The sequence below is a fragment of the Anopheles moucheti genome, chromosome 2 (genome assembly GCF_943734755.1).
Source record: "Anopheles moucheti chromosome 2, idAnoMoucSN_F20_07, whole genome shotgun sequence".
Lineage (NCBI taxonomy): Eukaryota > Metazoa > Arthropoda > Insecta > Diptera > Culicidae > Anopheles > Anopheles moucheti.
In genome coordinates this window covers 24138443-24160104 of record NC_069140.1, presented here as the reverse complement: position 1 = coordinate 24160104, position 21662 = coordinate 24138443, and the positions used below count along the sequence as shown (strand labels likewise).

Genomic DNA, 21662 nt, shown 5'->3' with positions numbered 1-21662 from the left:
AACATTGTAATTTCATGATTTTTCCTTAATTTTTCGAGTGGTACACTTAAAAATTCTCTTTCATTCTCAAATTGAAAGGATTTGCTTGATTGATGTGGAATTTGTAACGGACACGTGAATCTTCACAAAATAATATCCAAAATATGACTTAAATGTATTAACTTCAATAAAGAAACAGTACAGCAACAACAGCTCTTTCTATACTCGATCGTATTATTATCAAGTTTTCAATTTGCAAAACACTCATGAGATCTTTGGTACTTCCGGCGCTGGTCGTCACACGACAGGACCGGTCCAAAATCCCATCCGGACCGTACCAAAGATCCTCCGTAGCAAAGATTTACTATCCGGCTACTTGGTAAAATTAAATCTAGTATGCCAGAAATGTCAGGCATGCCCTAGAGGGTCGTTACGCCCAGAACAAAGAGAGTCATGAGAACTAAGGGGTGGTCGGCAATGCAATGATAAAATTTCGCTCTTTCCCCAATACGTAGGACTGACATTCTGGGCTATAGGTAGATAAAAATAAACTAAGGCCAGCACTCGGCAGAAATCGACGTTGTAATTCCAGAAATAAAGAGAGTATTTAAATTAAAGTTTTGAGCCACTTCAAACCACCGCAACCTGAAGATTACTGAGATCACATTTTCGGTAACTCATGTTGTTACTCACGACACCTATTATTCCCACGTACATTCAGTGCGACTGCTAATTCCAAACTTTAATTTGCATGCTGTTCGTTTAGGTTTTTTGTCGAGCTACGTTTTTGCTAAATCTAGCTGGAACTGAACAAGTTGTTAATGTTTCATACGGCTAATGAAAGCCACGATGAGTTCCCTGCATTTGTTCGTATTTTTGAACGTCGTTGGTTTGTTATAACGAATTGGAGCTTTGAAGCCAAATAAATAAGATCAGATAACATTAGCTTACCATTGGACTATGCTAACGATCAGGAATAAGTGCGAAAAAATAGTTCCATCCATACCTGTGCATTTGCTGTGATCGTATAGTTTACACACAACTGTCAAAATTTGTCAGTGCATCGGGCGGAGCCGGGCACTGAGCGTACCTTCTCTGCACGCACTTTGTTTATAGGCGTCAAACCCTTTGACATCGGCAAACAGCACCGCGAGTGGCATTTTCTTTTCGCAATAATTTGTTTGTTGTAGCATTCGATTTGCAATTTCTTTAGCTATTTTGTTGCTGTAGTGCGTTGCAATTCTGGGTAAAGCGGTCGGGAAGGTGCGTTCGGTTCACTGCATTAGGTCCTGTATAGTAAAAGTGGAATATTCTGTCTCAAACCACGCTGGGAAATGACACAACAACTGAAGGATCAGCTAAAGTTTGATATAGTGAGTTGAGTGTGATTATGTACAATTAACATATCGGACAATGCATCATTAAATAAATCTTTATCCATTTGCTAGGAATGGGGACACGAGCGATTGGTACGAGCTCAGCAAACAGTGGAAGTACGACCGTTCGATGTCGAATCATGGTCACTCCTGGTTCGTGAGGGGCAAAGCCGGCAAGTTAACGAGGTAAGCACAGTGCTCATAAGTTTAGGATACGGACATTTTACGAATACCAACATTGAAACGCGTACTGTTTGTAGGTACGATCATTGTACGAATCGCTGGTGAGCGTGTTCCCGACGACGGCCCGATACTGGAAGGTGTACATCGAGCAAGAGATGAAGTATCGCAACTACGAGCGCGTTGAGAAGCTGTTTCAACGCTGTTTGGTGAAAATCCTCAACATAGATCTGTGGAAGCTGTACCTAACTTACGTGAAAGAAACGAAGGCCGGCCTCAGTACGCATAAGTAAGCATCCATACAGGCGCTCACTCTGTTAGGCATAACTTACCAAAGCATTCTACTAAAATTTTCCATTTCTGTTAGAGAAAAAATGGCACAGGCGTACGATTTTGCGCTGGAAAAGATCGGCATGGATCTGCACTCGTTCTCCATCTGGACCGACTACATAACGTTCCTGAAGAGCGTGGAAGCGGTGGGCAGCTATGCGGAGAACCAGAAGATAACTGCCGTTCGGAAAGTGTACCAGCGTGCGGTCATAACACCCATCATTGGCATTGAGCACCTGTGGAAAGATTACATCGCGTTTGAACAGAACATCAATCCGATCATATCGGAGAAAATGAGCGTGGAACGTTCGCGAGATTACATGAATGCGCGGCGTGTTGCGAAAGAGCTGGAAATTGTTACGAAGGGACTGATCCGCAACTTGCCGGCCGTACCACCGACAGTGACAAAGGAAGAAATTAAGCAGGTGTGTGACGGTGAAGTCCTTTTTCATGTACGACACTACAAGATGGCTTTTATTCTCTCCCATATAGGTTGAACTTTGGAAAAAGTATATTGCGTTCGAGAAGTCAAATCCGCTGCGCAGTGAAGATAATGCGCTCGTAACACGTCGAGTAATGTTTGCCATCGAGCAATGCCTGCTAGTGCTCACACATCACCCTGCCGTCTGGCATCAGGCGGCTCAGTATCTGGATCAAAGCTCGAAACTGCTCGTCGAAAAAGGAGTACGGACGTTATATTTCGAATCGAAGTTTTCCAAAGATATTAATATTTTTTTATGTATCGCCATAGGATCTTAATGCGGCCAAGGTATTCAGTGACGAAGCGGCAAATATTCTAGAGCGTGCTATTAACTCGGTGCTGAGCAGAAACGCGTTGCTGTACTTTGCGTATGCCGATTTCGAAGAGGGACGTATGAAGTATGATAAAGTACACCAGATGTACAACAAGTTCCTCGCGATCAACGACATCGATCCAACACTGGTGCGTAATAACATTCTGCGTAAAGATGTGGTTTATATACCGTATTCAAACATATTGTTTTATGCTCCACTCAGGCTTACATTCAGTATATGAAGTTTGCTCGTCGGGCGGAAGGAATAAAATCCGCCAGAGCCGTGTTTAAGAAGGCACGCGAAGACCCCCGGTCCACCTACCATGTGTTTGTTGCTGCCGCGCTCATGGAGTACTATTGCAGCAAAGACAAAGATATAGCTTTCCGTATATTTGAACTCGGTTTGAAACGGTTCGGTGGAAGTCCCGAATACGTCATGTGTTATATAGACTATTTATCACATTTAAATGGTGCGTATGGCGTAAATGATGAGCTGCAAATTTTAAACAGCATTTCTTTATGTACCCCTTTCTAGAGGATAACAATACCCGTGTGCTGTTTGAAAGGGTGCTGTCGTCCGGTGGACTCACCCCCCAGCTGTCCGTGGAAGTGTGGAATCGTTTCCTTGAATTTGAGTCAAACATAGGCGATCTGTCCAGTATTGTGAAGGTCGAACGTCGGCGCAGTGCCGTGCTGGAGAAGCTTAAAGAGTTTGAGGGCAAAGAAACGGCCCAGCTTGTCGATCGGTACAAGTTTCTCGATCTCTATCCGTGTTCACCATCCGAGCTGAAATCGATTGGGTACAGCGAAACGCGAGGGATGCTTAGTGTAACTGGTGTCAAACCACCAGCCGCTCCCGTACCAGAGCAACCGGAACAGCCACAGAAAACGGCACGGCACGATTTCACCCAGATGATACCGTATAAACCGAAACCGAATGCATTCCCGGGCGAACATCCAATGCCGGGCGGTACGTTCCCGCAGCCGGCTGCATTGGCCGCATTATGTGCCATTTTGCCGCCACCAATAAGCTTCCAGGGTCCGTTCGTAGCCGTCGATAAGCTAATAGAGGTGTTCAATCGTATACAGCTTCCTGAGGGTAAGTTATGTCCAGTCACCGTTGTTATGATTTTCTCATTTCTCTTGTGTTTTTTTGGATCTTTTGCTTTTTTAAATTTTAGTTCCACCACCCCCTAGCGATGGCACTGTTGATTCGAGACTGTTTGAGCTAGCAAAATCTGTGCATTGGATTGTGGACGACAGTACCTACGCGGGCGAGGGTGGCCTTAAGCGACGTCGCATGGCGCCAGGTGGCGAGGACAGTGACGATGAGGCGGTGGCACCAGCCCCACCAGCTAATGACATTTATCGGCTAAGGCAGCAGAAACGTTTCAAGTGAATGCAATCACCCGCATGTGAATCTGGTGGTTTATGTTTTTAGGGATAATGTATTTCCCCCCTATGTGCAGGAAGTATATATAGTTGTACAATATATCTTAAGACAAATTACGCTCATATCCCATACTCTGATACTATTTTGAACAATCCACAAGTCACGTCCACTGACCTGTCCCACTAGTGGAGAGTTGATTAATAGACGGTGAATGAGTGATTACGGCAGAAAATAAAGCAAGATTCGATAAACTGCCCAAACAATTTACTCTTGCAGAATTTAAGTTTTTCTTTCAGGGCCTTGCGAGTAGTGGAACAAAAAGAATACGCCTAGGGTCAAATTTTAAGTGTTAAATGTCACTGTCGTTTCGCTTCTAGGAAGGTTTTGATAATTTTATTGTGCAAAATACGTTAATTAACTGAAGAGCAAAAGCGTGAGTCTTCAGGTTCCACAAAAAAAGCATTCCATATTTACAAGAAATAAGGCGTAATGCGTTGGCTTGGTATGACGCGATCTTCGTTCGGGACGGCTTTAAATATTTTTACCTGTGGGTCGTTGATATCTGTAAAGTCTAGAATGGATGCCACGTTACCACAACGGTAGCAGTAGTTTGGTGCCGACCAAACCGTCACCAGTGTGCGACTGAACTGATAGTTAATGCCCTCGTGCACTAGCTGATGTGCCCGGCAGATTTGGCTCAGTTTGTTGATCTCCACGAAGTCTCGCGTCACCAGCGACCCGAAAAGCCAACCAGCACCGCGCGGACTTTCCGCCCAGGTATCGATATCGTCCGGATCGGACCAAACCAGATCACAGAACGCACCCTTGTGCGGTATCTCCTGATCGCGGTTAATGGTACGGATCTGATCAAGCGTTTTGATCTCCGGGCTAAGGCCACCATGAACACAAAGCACCTCACTATCAATTATCTGGAAAATGGCGAAAAAATGAAAACATTTCCATTATCAGTGGTTATGTTTAAGGGATTGATATGCGATAGCTTACCGCCGCTATTGTAAGCAGATCGAACACCCTACAACAATACTTCCACGGACTAGCGTTACCGTACTTCGTGTAACATTCATCGTAAAACCCGTACACTTTGGTGATTTGGCGTGATTCGTGGTTCCCTCGGAGGAGCGTAATTTTGTTCGGATACCGTGCCTGTTGGTGGAAAATAACACTGGTTAGTACACTCGGTCAACGTAATCTCTCCTCGTGCACCACTTACCTTCAACGTAAGCAAACGCGTAAACGTTTCCAGACTGTAATATCCTCGATCAACAAAATCTCCCATAAAGATGTAATTCGTGTCTGGTACATGGCCGCCGGTGCGGAACAATTCCTCCAAATCGTAAAACTAGACACCGGAAGGGAAAGACACAAGGGGTGTGTGTGTGTGGATGAGGACATGAAAATAGATCTGTGCTGGCCCGGCAGATATCGTCATACACACGGCATGTCTACGATAGACACGGGGACTAGTGCACACGACAAGTGCGGGCATTTATTCTTATCAGCTTCGCCCCGACCGACGGTGACGCGTCTGATTCATCTAAATATATACGCAATTTGGATGAAATGCGTGAAACACGGTACCTGTCCATGAATATCGCCGCAAACGGTGACGGGTGTGCTGACGGGCTGCACGTTCGATTCCTCCATCAGCAGCTCGCAGACGATGTCGCACAGCTTCTTGAGATCATTTTCCGGCAAATATTTGCACTGCTTGGCGATCTCTATCCACTGGTCCAGTTCCGAAGCCATGGCTCCGTGTAGGTGAAATACTTTGAAACGGGGGTGGTTTGCTGAACCGTTTTGAAGGGTTTATCGCCACAATGATATGGAAGGGGCTCAACTCATATGAGGAAACAACACAATGCGAGTCACCCCTTCTTCTTCGTCGGTTTGGCACCTGCTGTCAAGAAACAGTAGATATCAAGGTTAATACAGCATTGCTCAAGATTGCTGAATTTGTGTTTATGCGCGAAGTGAGAGAGGGCTTGATTTTCTATGTTTTCGAACAAGAAAATATAAAAATTGTTACCTTAGTACCTTTGTACTACTCAATCAAACTTTTTCGATGTGCATTCTGTCGCGAATTGGCTGAAAATTGTTTGCATGCAACAACGTTGTCTCATCTTTTATACATACATCTTGGCGCCTGTCAAAATCTACAGGAAGGATAGAGCAAAGAAAAAGAAACTCTGCGCAATCAATCGATCGAAGGCAGGAAAAAATTGAGTTTTTCACCACGGACAAGGAAGGAAAAGCTCTGTTCGCTGTGCCCGCTCTGTGTGCCCGTGATTCCGATCGCATTCGCGCAATGATGTAGTGCATTTCAAACGGTTTACACGGTCCCAAAACGAAGTTACAACCGAACGGTGCAAAAAGAAAGAAGCTGTGTTGCGATAAAAATCGAAAACCCCGTTTTTATCCAGCCGCCACTCCAACATAAACCAGCACCAAGCTGACCAGGCAGTGTGCAAGATTCGGCCGAAGGCGAATATAGTGCTGTGAACACTGCGTGCAGGATTATATTAAAGGGCTGTGCGTGCGTGCGTGTTACTGCGGTCGGTAGTGACCGCTAGAGAAGCAGCAATTACGTGAAAGTTTTGCAAGTGGATGCTCAGATTTGTCGACCCCCATTGTGTGTGTTGTGTGTGAACCAAAGTAGACAAGGCGCAGATACGACGGAACAAAAGCGCAAGGTGGCGCTTGGTTCTCGAGCTCTAGCAGGAACAAAAACAAGTGAAAACAGCTCATCAACAGACAGTCCACCACAATGGAGTCACTGATTCCGATCGTGAACAAGCTGCAGGATGCATTTACCCAGATGGGGGTGCATATGCAGCTTGACCTGCCACAGATAGCGGTGGTTGGTGGCCAGTCAGCAGGAAAATCATCTGTGCTGGAAAACTTTGTCGGAAGGTCAGTTGAAGCGAAAAGACGAATGATGATGTGAGCAGGGCGATGCTTTTGTCATTCATTACTCATCCAAATACACCTCCACCCCATCTTCTTAGCTGTCAACGGTTTGAGAGCAACGCAAACCTGAGAAGGGATTCCCTTTTGCATAACATCCTGTCCATTGTGGAAAGGATTCTCCGTTCCCAGTGCAGTTAAAACAATTTGACCATTTTTTTTTTAAATTACTTTTCAATTCACCAACATAGCTTCAAACTGGTGGAAGTGTCATTTGGAGCGAAGGCGAAGGAATCATTTAACAAAACATGATTCACCTATTCCACCCCAAATGCGTTGGCTGGAATTTCGATCCAGTCACAATTCGGGTGTGTATATGTGTGCAGGGGGTGGATTGTATTTTTTGGGTGGAATTGAAATTGGGGAGCCGTGTGATCATAGTACTATGTGTAGAAACAATACGAGCGAATGGGATGACCTACCGCGAACGATTGGTGTACAAGTAAGATAGCAAGCCGCGAGAGACAGCGAAAGAATGAGATGGAAAGCGCGAATGCGCGCGATAAGACGAGCGAGAAGAAGATAGCGCGAAACCTTCTTCGCGAAAGAGCGCGCGCTGGTTAGATCCCAGCAAATACGTGTGTTGCGGAATCACCGTCGGGCTTCTGGAGCCCTCTCTTCTTGGTGGCACCAGGTGGGGGTGGTGGAGACTATCAGAGTTGGAAAATAATCGATAATAGAGCGAACCTTTATCGACGGGGACACATTTTAAGGCTCGCCGCTTTATCGGTAGGACCCCGAATGTTACGATGAATTCAGATCAAAAGGTTCGCTGTATCCCTTATCTAACGTTGCGGGTCATTTCTGCAATTGTAAAACAAACCGTGTAAAATAGCCGCAGTGAGTGGTTTGTTCTAACATTATTGGCATCTCTCATAATCGTGCAATGTGCACTGAGATGACCTCCTACCAGCTTGCCACAGATGCAAACGCGCCATACACCTTTCTGGAGCGGAACATCTGAGCAAATATTCCTTCCCATGGTACAAGAGAGACATTCCAAAATAGTAAAGTGTGCGCAAGGGCAGCATGTGAAACATGATTTTAGTAGCGAAAATATTTACATTTTTTTCTCATTCACTCGAAACGAGTTACTGTTACGAATGATGATGGTTCGCTGGATCAAGCACCATTTGTCACACTACATTTATATACTCCTAAAATATTCCTGCCTATTGTGAACTATTTTCATAAGCGTAAATATAAACACTAACTCTCTTCTTCTTGGTCGAGTTTCAACATTAGTATGTCTCTATTACCAGTCATCAGAATGCGTGCTGATACACAAGAAAGCACACTCCCATACACACTAACACATGGCCATATTTTTGTACGCGATGTATCTACAAACACTTCCGCCTACTTCGTCCTTACGATGGTTGCGATGGTGAAAGGAACTCGTACAAGAGGAAAAAATTACATAATATCCCATGATAACGGGGATAGCGGAGACCGTTGACAGTTGCAACAATCCTTCCCACGTTCGTCCTTACAAGCAGGCTAGCAATTGACGTGCAAGAATGTTACAACAATCGTGACTGTTTTAGAGCAAAGTTACGCATGACGAATCATTTAGCATCCCATCCCTACATTCCCTTGCGATGGCGATGGCAACATCATTGTCTGGATGAAACGTTGTGTGTTTTCTCTCCTGCGTTATATGCAGGAAGTCCGTAATGATTACTTGATGCCTTTCGGTAAAGATAAAAACCTTTCGATGCGATATTTAAACGTTCGTACAATGAACGACACTGTGCTCTGCCGTACAGCTGGGTGCTTGGGGAAGTAATAAACTGTCTTTGTGTATTACGATAAATGGCTTATGTGCCGATTGCGGTTTTTTTTACCATTTTACAAGCAGAAGTAATCGATTATGAAAAATATTCCTCCTATACGTTATATGAGTTGGAACGATAAAAGCTTGTTTATGGAGTTCATCTCAACGTTCCCATGCGGGGTATTACTATTTGGAGTATTTATTCTTTATTTGTTTATTTATTTATTTTTAGGGATTTTCTTCCCCGAGGATCTGGCATTGTTACGCGACGGCCATTGATTTTACAGCTTATCAATGGAACTGTGGGTAAGTTGACGCCTTGCGAGCATGTTGAAGAGCATAAGAAAGAGAAACATGGTTAAAAACAATTTTTCTATATATTCCACAGAATTTGGAGAGTTCCTTCATCAGAAGGGCAAAAAGTATGCCAACTTTGAGGAAATTCGACAGGAGATCGAGGCGGAAACCGATCGCATCACCGGCAGCAATAAGGGCATCTCGAACATACCGATTAATCTTCGAGTGTACTCACCGCATGGTAAGAAAAGAAGGTTGCCTAAAAGTGGTGAATAGTTTGGATGGTTACATAACTGAGACATTTCGCTTCCTGTTACAGTACTCAACTTGACGCTGATCGATTTGCCCGGTCTGACCAAGGTGCCGATCGGCGATCAACCGGCCGATATCGAGAATCAAATCAAAGGCATGATCTTTCAATTCATTCGTAAGGAAACTTGCCTTATTTTGGCGGTCACGCCTGCCAACACCGATTTGGCCAACAGCGATGCACTAAAGCTGGCCAAAGAGGTCGATCCGCAGGGTGTACGAACGATTGGTGTCATCACCAAGCTGGATCTGATGGACGAGGGTACTGATGCGCGCGATATTCTCGAAAATAAGCTGCTGCCGTTGCGCCGTGGCTATATCGGCGTGGTGAACCGTTCGCAGAAGGATATCGAAGGACGGAAGGACATTCACGCTGCATTGGCTGCCGAGCGCAAGTTCTTCCTGAGCCATCCGAGCTATCGGCACATTGCTGATCGGCTCGGTACGCCGTACTTGCAGAAGGTGCTCAATCAACAGCTGACCAATCATATCCGCGACACGCTGCCGGCGCTCCGTGATCGACTACAGAAGCAAATGCTCACCCTGGAGAAGGATGTTGATCAATACAAACATTTCCGCCCAGATGATCCTAGTATCAAAACGAAGGCTATGCTGCAGTAAGTATTCACAATGAGTAAAATATGAGGAACTGGTCGGGGTTTAAACAATTTACCATTCCAACTTTCTCTTGCACAGAATGATCCAGCAGCTGCAGTCAGATTTTGAGCGCACAATTGAAGGTTCCGGTTCGGCGCTAGTCAACACGAACGAACTTTCAGGCGGTGCCAAGATTAACAGAATTTTCCACGAACGATTGCGCTTCGAGATCGTCAAGATGTCCTGCGATGAGAAGGAACTGCGGCGTGAGATTTCGTTCGCCATTCGCAACATTCACGGTATTCGTGTCGGTTTGTTCACACCCGACATGGCGTTCGAAGCGATCGTCAAGAAACAAATTTCACAGCTCAAGGAACCGATCCTGAAGTGCGTCGATTTGACCGTTTTGGAGCTGTCCAATGTTGTCAGAATTTGTACCGACAAGGTACGGTTGGGGCGTCATCATTGTTTAAAGCTGTGTTGTATGAATTGTCAAACTTTTATTTCTTACTTCATAACAGATGGCTCGTTATCCGCGTTTGCGTGACGAAACGGAACGCATCATTACGACGCATATTCGTCAGTGCGAACAAAAGTCCAAAGAGCAGATGATGCTACTGATTGACTATGAGCTGGCCTACATGAACACCAACCACGAAGATTTCATTGGCTTCGCAAAGTAGGAGTCATCCTTTGGTGCACTTGTTACTAAACTTATATTAACTTCATGTTTGCTTGCTTTTCCAGCGCTCAAAGCAAAACTGAAAACGCGGTCAAGAGTGGTACTCGCAACCTCGGTTCGCAAGTTATCCGCAAAGGACACATGTGCATTCAAAACCTGGGCATCATGAAAGGCGGTTCGAGACCGTACTGGTTTGTGTTGACCTCCGAGAGTATCTCGTGGTTCAAGGATGAAGATGAGAAGGAGAAGAAGTTTATGTTGCCCCTGGACGGGCTTAAGCTGCGTGACATCGAGCAAGGTTTCATGTCCCGGCGACACACATTCGGTCTCTTTAATCCCGATGGGCGTAACGTTTACAAGGTATGGTATTGATGGCATTACAGTTCGTATGTAAATGTTGCTTCAGTGTTCGGCGAAGATATTAATGTAATTTATAATTTCCCAAGGATTACAAACAATTGGAACTGTCTTGCGAAAGTACTGATGATGTGGATTCATGGAAAGCATCCTTCCTAAGGGCTGGCGTATACCCGGAAAAGGATACTCCCGCCAACGGAGATGAGGTGAGTGATTTGTAAAACACACTAGCAGTGGTGTTAAAGTAATTGTATTAACACAACAATCGAAACAACATGCAGTGGTTTACAAAAGAACGATGGAGAAGAGTTCAAGCGAGCTGTTATTGCTCTTTAAATCCTACTGCAAAAATTGCATTACTGATTTCAATTAAACTTTTTATCTTTCTCTCACGTTGCATCATTCGTGACCATCGAAGACGGAAGCGGAGGTTGGTTTAAAAACTATTTTACTATTTTGATTACTTTTTTACCGAAATCTACACCTCCTCCTGTTAGAGGGCTCCTAAAAGTACCATGTCCATGTAAAAGTACTTGTAACATGTCCTAGTAGATATTAATTCGACACATTACCTCTGCTATCAGTCGATCACATCCATCCCTTCACCGCTTGACTGTGTGCGCGGGAGGTTTGGCGTTATCGCTTCGCTCGTCCGAGGGATTCCTGAGCTTGAAATTTGAATTTACTTTTTCGTCCAATGTCCAACTCCCACACGCGATTCTCAATGATCAATTCTTTCGTTTACATTGTTTGGTTCGTTTCAGAAATTGCTGCCAAATCAGCAATCTCTGGTAGATAATGTTAATAAGGGAAACGATGAAGTACGCAGTAACGTATAAATGGAGAGTGTTTTCCCTTTGTTTTCAGTGCCTTTCTAATATCAATTCATCCTGCTATGATGACCTACCAGCTAAAGCACTCGTAGGATTGCGTACATAAAATGCCTTCATTTGTTTTACTAACTTTGTGGAATATGATAGAGATTCTTACAGTTGTATATGAAAGGTCTTAACATTGGTGGGTACAATGTGTTAATATTTGGACGTTTGAAAGGACTGCCAAACGCTTGTTTCAGTTGTGTGCAACTAATATTAGCGAGATGTAAACAAGAAATGTGATGTAATCAAGATTGTTTTCTTAGCGCAACTAAAATTTCGCTGAACCAACCCTAGCCGTTAAATATTTCAACTGTTCAACTTTCAATTTTTCTCAATTTCAATATATCAACTGTTTAAAGAAAGCAGGCATGTATAAACAGCTTAAGAATGTTTAGATAGGTCCTTTGAGACGCACACTTAAGGCTCCTGCTTACTTCAGGCCAATGTGATTTGGGTTCCGACTCCGAAGGAATAGAGCCGTCCGGAACTGTTCAAGCCGTTTTTCAGAACTGTTCAAACCCATTTGGGAAGCTGTCGGAAACTCAGTCACCGGTAAAAGTGTACTTAAAATCGGCAACCTGTTTTTCAAATGAGCGCGTGAAGCGAAAAACGAACAAAAACTAAAGCGAACTGGCCCTAAAAACACCATTCGGCTGCGATTTCGACGGTTCCCATTGCACCTACGGAACTGGTTCCGAAGTCCGGAAGCACCATTGGTTGTTGTCAATTATACCCCACTATATTTCGGTGTGTTAAGATCCAAGTCCGAAAGCGTGCGATTGTCCCTTAATTCCAACTTTCATTAAACTACCACTAGCTCTGCTAATAAGGAACTACGTTCATTGCTTTTATGTACAAGTAATGGTCATGGGGCATTATAATTGGCTCCTTTCCTTCTCAAAACTACAAGATGTTTCCCCAAAATTTGGCTGTGAAATTCCTAGTTGGTTTTGGTCCATAAACAATTAGATTTGCTTTGTAGCAAATTAGATTAGATAATAAAAATTCAATACACCGATAAATGTTGTGACTTAAATTGTATCACAAGTGAATTGCCATATGGTTGCTATAGGTCTGGGTATGAGCTGACCTGCAGGTGTGCTTTTGTGATTCTATGTGGGTCTTACATTTAACTTAGTTGTATCACTAATAAAACAAAGCCAACATATGCTTTTTGATTGATTATGGTTATAGAGCTCAGTTTTCTAGTATCAACATATTGAGGGTATATTGTTGCAAAGGTGTTTGACGCATAAATGTTTACCCACTCATAGGAGAGCAATGAAAGTGGCCCCACTGGACAGTCCCTCGATCCGCAGTTGGAACGACAGGTCGAGACGATACGCAATCTCGTGGAGTCCTACATGCGCATCGTAACAAAAACTACACGTGACATGGTTCCGAAAGCTATAATGATGTTGATCATTAACAATACCAAGGATTTCATCAACGGTGAGCTGTTGGCGCATTTGTACGCCTCCGGAGATCAGGTATGATTTCACTATGATTTCAACAGCTTAATCATCCGCAATCTAAGCAAAACATAACTTATTTTTATCCCCTATAACAGGCCTCAATGATGGAAGAAAGCGCGGATGAAGCACAAAAGCGGGAAGAAATGTTGCGAATGTATCACGCCTGCAAGGAAGCACTGCGCATTATTGGTTGGTATTGGGAATGGGTTTTCGTAAAATTGTGGTATGAAATTCTAATCGAACATTCGATTTGATTAAAAATGTAGGTGACGTTTCAATGGCTACATTTTCAACGCCCGTACCACCGCCGGTGAAAAATGATTGGCTGTCGAGCGGCCTGGACAATCCGCGACTGTCACCACCGAGTCCAGGCGGTCCGCGTAAAGCAGCACCACAGCAGCAGGTAATGGCAACGGCAACGGCGTTCGCATGTACCAGCTGCATCTTAACCGATCGTCTTTACTGGTAAATTTTTAGGGTTCGCTTGGCTCGATGGGAGCTCCGGCTGGCCGGGGACCACCACCCGCACCCGCTAGTGCACGGCCGGCTCCGGCAATACCGAACAGGCCGGGAGGTGGAGCAGCCCCACCTCTACCTGGTGGACGTCCAGGTGGCCAAGCGCTACCAGCTCCATTGATTCCATCGTAAGTATTACCGTTGCTTTTCTTTTTCTTCAAACTATTTGCTTGTTTTCATACTTTATGTTATTCAGTTCTGAAAAGAAATCTCTTAATATCTATTTGAATAATTTTTTTGCCATTATATTCGGGAAGAAAACTATTGTAATATTTTTTGCTAACCTATAATCAAACATGTGTACAGTTTTATAACCGTACATTTCTGCTTACCGTTGTTCAGCTTTGTGCGGCATTTGTCATAGTACTTTCCCATGATAATGGCGTCGGGTACTGCATATCCGGTGTGCTTATCGAGCTTTATTGTTCCTGTTTTGCTTTATTTATACGTTCTTTTGTGCATTTCAAACCGACACTCGGTTATGTGTTTCCCTTTTTGGTCGCCTTTTTCTGTTCTACTGTTATTGCTTTTCCTTTCCTCCAGTTACGATAGTTATTTCTTGCAAATAATGTTGGTGTCTTTGTATGTCTGTTTTTATTAACACCCTCCATACCTAACTTTTACAGGCGGCGTTAAAAACTAACTTAACATAGCGAGAGCATAACAAGTAAAAAAACAAACAAACAAACGAAACAACAGGCGAAAAGAAAAGCATTCTTCTCGTATGCAATATGCAAATTTCTGTAGAGATATAAATATTATACATACACACATATAAACCCGTGAGCAAAAATATGGTTCGTTAAATTGTAGAGTGAAGATAGAAAGCGGATTGGCGAAGGCAGTCAGTAAATCGAAAGCAGGTGTGTGTAGATGTTTCGATTCTAAACCCGTAAAATTTTGACAAACTACATTTCATGTTTACAAGGATAAAAAAGAAAGTTATATTAATACACACACACACACAGTAAAACCGTAAATACGCGAGTAACAAAATCACAATTTATTGTAATATGAAGCGTTGATTAAAAGAGTATAAAAAGCATTAATGCATACCACATTCGTTACGATAAGAAGAGTTGATAATTGCGCTAAGCGGGAACATCATTTACAGAGTGATGTGTGTATTGTAAATGAAAAAAAACGGTCTGATATCGGAAGAAGAAAATGTATTTACGTATGGTTTTTGAAAGTCGCACGACACGGCAAATATCTTTCCGCGATAGATTTGGTTGAACTTCGAACTTGAACTTGGTTTTTGGCACTGATACAGGGCATGTAAAATGGTTTGCTTTTCGGTTGTGCCTTATTTCATTACGTTTATTCCTGCAGTATGCTCATTTGTTGTCTACTAGAGTTTTAGTATTAACAAGTAAAAAAGAAACACATACACACATATAAGTAAGCCCGTTAGTTAGTTAGTTTTCATCGCCCCAGTGTACGATGTTAGGAAGATGCGAGTGGTGGGAATACGAATCGCAAAAAAAAAAAAACATGTAGGAAAGTAAAGGCAACGGTGGAACACTTCGCAAATTGTGTTTGTAAAATTATATTTAAAACTTTGCGGGCAAATAGTGAGACACGTTGTAAAATTGAGTAATGAACGTTGAAACGAATATGTACGTTAATGCTTTAATTTTCCACCCCTCATCTTCCCGATCGAACTGTGTTTTGGCACGCACGCACGGCGCACGGTGATGCAAACCGCATTGCACTCTCATTGCCACATTCCACGCTCATCCGCAGGCGCCCGGGTGGTTCCGCTGCGGGTATGGTACAGATGCTTCCGGCCAGCACCAGGCAACAGATCAACCAGCAGGTTGGCCAGGCCGTCACCAATGCCGCCATGAACGAACTGTCGAACGTGTTCGCCTCGAAGTTCAAGTAAAGTATTCCGCTTCCGTGCATTTCACATCTATAAACATTAACCGTGCTAAATATAATGTTAGCGTAAATGAGGGCCGCCCTGGAAGGGGGGGGTTTTGTGTTGGTGTGTGGTGAAGGAAAGGCATAACATGCGAAAACACTAAAACAATATTTGGGAGGACATGTTTCATTCTCATGCTCCTTGCTCTGGCCCATGTCACGTTCTGTTTTCCCACGACCTCCATCCGCATCCACATCTATCCACGTTAATTCTCCATCCCCGTTTTAATGTGCATGTCCCAACCCTGTCCCAAATCCCGATCGGTTTTCCCACCGGTGTGTTGTTACTTACATTGTTATGAGCAGGCTTGTTGTAATTCTGAACTAATCTTGCAACCCGTGAAACCCGCTTACCCAAGCGCGATGGTAGATTCCGATAGATTCTGGTTCATTATATATATATAATTGCAAAGTTACGGTATTACGCGGGATACGTATCATGAAGTAAAAATAGTAAACACACTGTACGTCTCATTCCAAATGAAAGTACTTGTATTATTAAAACGAGAAAATATGTGACGCAAAAACAGAACAAAATATATAAGAAGCTAACAGTAGTTCGGCAAACCACACAGACCCCAGACACATGTGCACCAACCATTCTGTGGGGTGATTCCATCTAAATGATGCGAAACCCGTACGCTGCACCCTCTGCACCGACACATGAGAGCCTAGCTGGCAAAAACAAAACATGTTGATGTGTTGATTGTGTGTTTGAACGCTTTAGTGTCTTTGTGTGTCTAGTTTTAAAATGCATTGAATCCATGGCTCCAGTAAAAAAAATGTAAAAGTAAAGAAAAAAAAAGCGAGGAAGCGCAAAGTTGAAAGTTGAAAATTCAACCAACATAAACGAAAACATCCAACAACACTACCCCCAGTAAATCTATCGAGCAAACAAACAAATGTTTCATATGTTATAACACAAATCCAAACAAACAAAGTGAAACCTAAAGGGAAAAAGTAATACCAAAACAAACTGAAGTAAGTACGGCACATTAAAGGCAAAAAAAAATACGAACCATTTTTTTAATGTTGAATAAAATATCGTACCTCTATCTCTACTATAGGGCTGCAAATTAAGCTCGCGTAACCTCCAACGTAAGAATACTACCTGTGTGTAGAACGACTCTCATACAACAGCAAGAAACACAACATTCATTCATTCCCTAATCGATGCGATATTTTACCGCCAATCAAACGAACAAGTTGCAACAACAACAACAAAATCTCCACTTACACTTTACTGAACTCAAACAAACACTGTTAGAGAAATGGGGGGTGACCATTGCACACCCGAAATGTCTAGAACACAACCCTGGGAAGAGAAGGCATTTAAAAACACCTCCAAACAACAACAAAAAATGCGAATAAAACAAACAAAGGAAACAGAAGAAAAGAGAAAGGGAAAAAACATAACACAACTATTACAACAAATGGTATAAATATATATATATATACACCCACAAACACATGCATATATAAATATAGTTCAAAAAGATAAAAAGTTGTTCACTGTTTGCGTGCGCGGATAATATAAAAAAAAACGCTTAAAATTGTAGAAGTTTATAGAAACGAAGCTGTGAGCCCCCCGCGAGAACGATAGCAATGTTAGTTGAAACGAAATGCAGTAAAGCAGAAGATATAAAAACACAGGTTGCGCACGCATAGGACGATAAGAGGACAAGGGAAAAAAGACACAAAAAGACAAAACAAAATAATGTATATTCCGTTTCACTATTTCTTACGATACGTTACAAAGTTATCCGTCCCCCCGTTTAAACTTGTGTTTATCTTTTCGCATGAGTTGTAAAACATGCAAGGAACAGCAGATGGGAGTAGCTTTCGCTAAAAAGCTACAATCCACCAAAGGGCACGAAGGATTCGCTCATATATTCTCTGTTGATCGTATGAACCGGGTCTATGCAATTGTTGATGGCAATATTTGTTCAAATGGCTATAAAGTAAGGTAGTTTATGTCTGTTATAAATAGAACACGGAACATTCTTGTGTACAATACAACCGTTCGCCGGTGAAGCAATAACGCGTTTAGATATGTTGCGGCAACATTGGTATAAGACAAAAAAAATCGATTTGTTCGGTTGGCAAAAAAGTGTTTCCACAAAAATGAAGCTGACATTTCATCCGTACAATTTGCAAGCAAATGTTCGCGCAACTTTTGCATAGACCTGATCATAAGCGATCGTTTCATTGCAATACGTCACATAAGCCGGCTTATTAACAAATGGCTTAATAAGAGCTGGCTTTGCTTTGGTTGGCGCCCATCAAACCGTGATAACGCTTTAAAGAAAAATGGACAACCCTGTGGGAAGCTTTTTAGTTAAAAAAAAACATTAAGAAGTGTAGGTGTGCAAAACGGTTACAATGTGTATAAGTCAATTATAAATATTATATTTGTTGTTACAATGTCTCCGCGGCGGATGGTACGATGCGCGTGAAGCGTTCGCTCTCATTAACAATCATTAAACCTCGACGGTGAAACATGAAATCTCATGTATGAAAGGAAACTATTTTAATACAATTTATTTCACAAGGTGCATTACTTATTTGGTGAATGCCCGGCCCATGCAGAGTGTAAGCAGAATGGAAATTAACACGAAAGCTCCTTCAACAGAAAAAGAAATGCTTTTAACAATTTCTTCAATGAGTGCTGTAAATGTGCATACCACTCATGGATTCGCCACATACTAATAGTGGTAGCGTTATTATACGTGTATAAATTTTATTTTAAAGACCATAAAACCACCTTCCTGTAAGAGAGAAACCTCCGTTTTTTCATTTACTTTTAGCATTAGCTGATATTTTAGCAACACCAAGCAGTATATGATCATACTATTGTGTGGTGGTACCCGGTTTTTTGTGGAGATGTTATGTTGTGAATATTTCCTTTTACATACACTCGACTGCGGTGCATTCATGTGCCACCGCTGTACTAGCTGCAGCATCATGTACTGTGTAGGGAATCGAAAAGATTGCATTTAATGCTTGGCGGTTGTTGCTGTGCAATACACATATGTTTGCAAACGGTTTGCTTGCAAAAACAAATCAAAATATTTGCCAATTGATAATGAAGATAACTTTGCTCTCTCTCTTACACACACACTATCTGATCCTTAACTATTGTGCGCGTATTATGGAAATGTTTAAGCTGCTTCTGACCGTACAGATAAGCTACTGCAGAACATAAGACATGGTGTGAGATATATAAAGCCGAAACGAAGATAAACGAAACTCCTCGGTTGAATGCTAGCAATAATAAAACATCCTTACCATCGTTTGCAACGCACCTTCATTCCAACTTTAATGGCGTTGGGTTGGTTTTCTGTTTTGATTATATGCAAAAAAAAAAACCATTATCATGAATGCAAGTTTGCTATCCATTTTCGATGTATTGCAATGCGTTTATCTGAAGTAGAACAAAAAGAAAAAAAAAACATTTAATTAGGAGCCCGAAACATAGCAAAAAGAGAAAATTAAACGCAGACAGAAACATTAGGACAAACATACACTCCTTTAAAATCGTCAACATGCGCCTGAAGCGATAGTAGTGAATGGATTCGATAGTTACTTACATATATACATATAAATATATCGAAGCAAAAACGAACAAACAAACAAACAAACAAAAACAAATCCAACACACACCCACACTTGAGTAAACAATGCAAACAAAACATCAACATGTAATCATCAAAGAACAAACAAACAAAAAAAAACACATAAACGTACAGAGGACACACGCAACGAGCAAACTAAGCAAGTAAAGAAAGATGCGCGTTCCCGCGAGAAGAGAGTGACAGAGGACAAAAACACTATTATACTAGCCGCGTCGAGTAGTAGTGCAATGGTGAAAAATCGAAAAAACCCAACCAACAAAGCGAAGAACATACAAAACAAAGCAAACAAAAAAAAACCAGAACAAGAACTATACATATTATATCTATTCTATGACAGAGAAAAATAAAGTATAAACATAATTAATTGGAATTGAAACGTGTGCGGGTTTGGGGAAATAGGAAGCGTTTGTTCTTCAAGTATGCCGCATGTGTGTGTGTATGTCTCTTGTCTGTCCGTTGTCTGTTTTGTTTGTAGCATATGTATCGTCTCGGAGTGGCATGGTGGTTGAGCTTTGTGGGGCGATGCGGGAATTAGGCGTTTGGGTCGCTGGGTTCTTTACTAGCTCTAACTACTCATGCTCTAAACTTCATGGTGCTGCTTCCACTTGTTCAACTGGAGTTCGGTGCGACGGCTTACCCTCTGCACTGTTTCGCTTGGTATGGTAAAGTGGTAATATATCTACTTATTAACTTCATTCTTACCTCACCACCCAGTATGCGGTGTCGCACCTTTAATGCTCCATTTGCCTGTTCTGTTTTGTAATTTAATTTACTACCTGTTTGAAGTACATTTATTCATTACCACCACGCACTTACAGTGTTGTACATTGGCATTTCTGTATTTTTTGTGAGTTTCAATCGTGCCCTTTTAAACTAAAACCCCCCCATTTTGTTAAATTGTAGTCGGCCAGCACAGAATGCACCGCCACGCTTACCGGAACGACCGTACAATGCAATGGGACGGCCATGAATATAGCAAAGAAAAAACAAATGCGACAACGTCAAGATGCAAAGGGATGCGAGAAACAAAAAAGAAAGGTACAAGGAGCAATGTAACGAATCGCCGAATCGATTGCTGGACGACAAGTCCGGGCCGGTGGAAACACAACCGTTTAGTCCGCTAAAAACGGAAGAAGTGCAACGTTTGCCCATTGAAACAATCATTGTTTCGTTCCTGAATGTGAGAATCGTTTCATGGTGGTCATCTTACAACTGTACAACAGTACGATCATTCTTGCTTTTTGCTCACAGTCTTGGTAAGATCCAATACTTCCTTGCCCCAACCCCTCCCCCCTTCCCCACCCCTTCTTCACAATGATAGTTTGTACCGTCAGGGACAGTATCCGGGAAAAACACACACACACAAACGAAACCATTCCGAATTTTGGGCCTGGGCGATGGGCTAGGGCTTTGATTCAAAAGGGGCGCTTTAACACGAGGTTAATGCTTTATTACAGACTTAGTAGACGATTATTTCGGTGGTGCTGCTTACACAGAGGGGATAGGAATACGTGTGCGCAGCCTTAAATTTTAAATACATAGCCACATAAAGGGCTTTTTTATGCGCGTGTACTGATAGCACCTCGAAAGGAGGCGTGTTGGTGGTTAAGCAATGCGTGTTGTTGCCTTAATTTAATACAGCTGTAAATCGTTAATGTAGGTGTATATATCAAGCCGAAGATACAGGGTATGAAAACGATATTAGTAAATGCGAATGGCGATAGAGGAGGAGATGATTGAGCAGTCAATTTTGAACAGGTCTCCATCAGATTTTGATTCGTCTTGAGTGTGCAAACAAGATAACAAAAATCAAACTAATCTGCTTTCACCGGCTGTTCTGTCCAGTCTGTTCCCTCTTCCAGTACTACTCAATACCCCTCGCGTTTCCTTATTCGTGAAATCGAACTGGAAACAAAAGAAAAACCGTCGAAGTATTAATTTGTAGTCAAATGGCAAGTAGAGAAATCCTTCTATGCAAACATAAACGATTAATAATTTCGAAAATCAACAACAGACTTAAACGTAAAGCAATCATCCATCGTCCGGACACACGCGGCGTTCCGGGAAATGTTTTTTTTTCTTCTGGTGCTTGGGTTGGGGTGGGAAAAGGGGTCGAGGGAGCTCAACAACCTGTGGGACAATTCACTTCTACCGTGTATCATCATCGAAAAGCTCA

General features: G+C 42.5%; 3 protein-coding genes across 8 annotated transcripts; 2 read left to right on the top strand and 1 right to left on the bottom strand.

Annotated features, from left to right (window-relative positions):
• The first annotated feature begins 1164 nt into the window (after positions 1 to 1164).
• On the top strand, positions 1165 to 4303 carry LOC128310174 (protein suppressor of forked). Its single transcript, XM_053046749.1, has 9 exons — positions 1165 to 1352; positions 1428 to 1541; positions 1616 to 1824; positions 1903 to 2290; positions 2358 to 2549; positions 2617 to 2808; positions 2883 to 3129; positions 3195 to 3758; positions 3841 to 4303. The coding sequence occupies exons 1-9, from the start codon at positions 1314 to 1316 to the stop codon at positions 4056 to 4058; spliced, it is 2163 nt and encodes a 720-aa protein (XP_052902709.1). The 5' UTR covers positions 1165 to 1313; the 3' UTR covers positions 4059 to 4303.
• Positions 4304 to 4418: 115 nt separating this feature from the next.
• Positions 4419 to 5941, bottom strand: LOC128309396 (serine/threonine-protein phosphatase 6 catalytic subunit). The gene is made up of 4 exons (XM_053045770.1): positions 5652 to 5941; positions 5284 to 5412; positions 5058 to 5216; positions 4419 to 4981 (listed from the first exon to the last, which is right to left on the bottom strand). The coding sequence occupies exons 1-4, from the start codon at positions 5817 to 5819 to the stop codon at positions 4523 to 4525; spliced, it is 915 nt and encodes a 304-aa protein (XP_052901730.1). The 5' UTR covers positions 5820 to 5941; the 3' UTR covers positions 4419 to 4522.
• A 334-nt stretch (positions 5942 to 6275) lies between these two features.
• Positions 6276 to 21559, top strand: LOC128297161 (dynamin). 6 transcript variants are annotated; one of them, XM_053032743.1, is made up of 15 exons: positions 6276 to 6983; positions 9047 to 9120; positions 9203 to 9352; positions 9431 to 10037; positions 10117 to 10462; positions 10539 to 10696; positions 10765 to 11059; positions 11146 to 11262; positions 11475 to 11486; positions 13209 to 13424; positions 13505 to 13598; positions 13676 to 13812; positions 13887 to 14053; positions 15672 to 15809; positions 20390 to 21559. In XM_053032743.1, exons 1-15 carry the CDS (start codon positions 6838 to 6840, stop codon positions 20454 to 20456), a joined length of 2724 nt encoding a protein of 907 aa, XP_052888703.1. In that variant the 5' UTR covers positions 6276 to 6837; the 3' UTR covers positions 20457 to 21559. The 6 variants fall into 6 exon arrangements, with proteins under 6 accessions (XP_052888703.1, XP_052888704.1, XP_052888708.1 ...); XM_053032744.1 differs by lacking the exon at positions 11475 to 11486; XM_053032748.1 differs by lacking the exon at positions 15672 to 15809.
• The last annotated feature ends 103 nt before the right edge of the window (positions 21560 to 21662 follow it).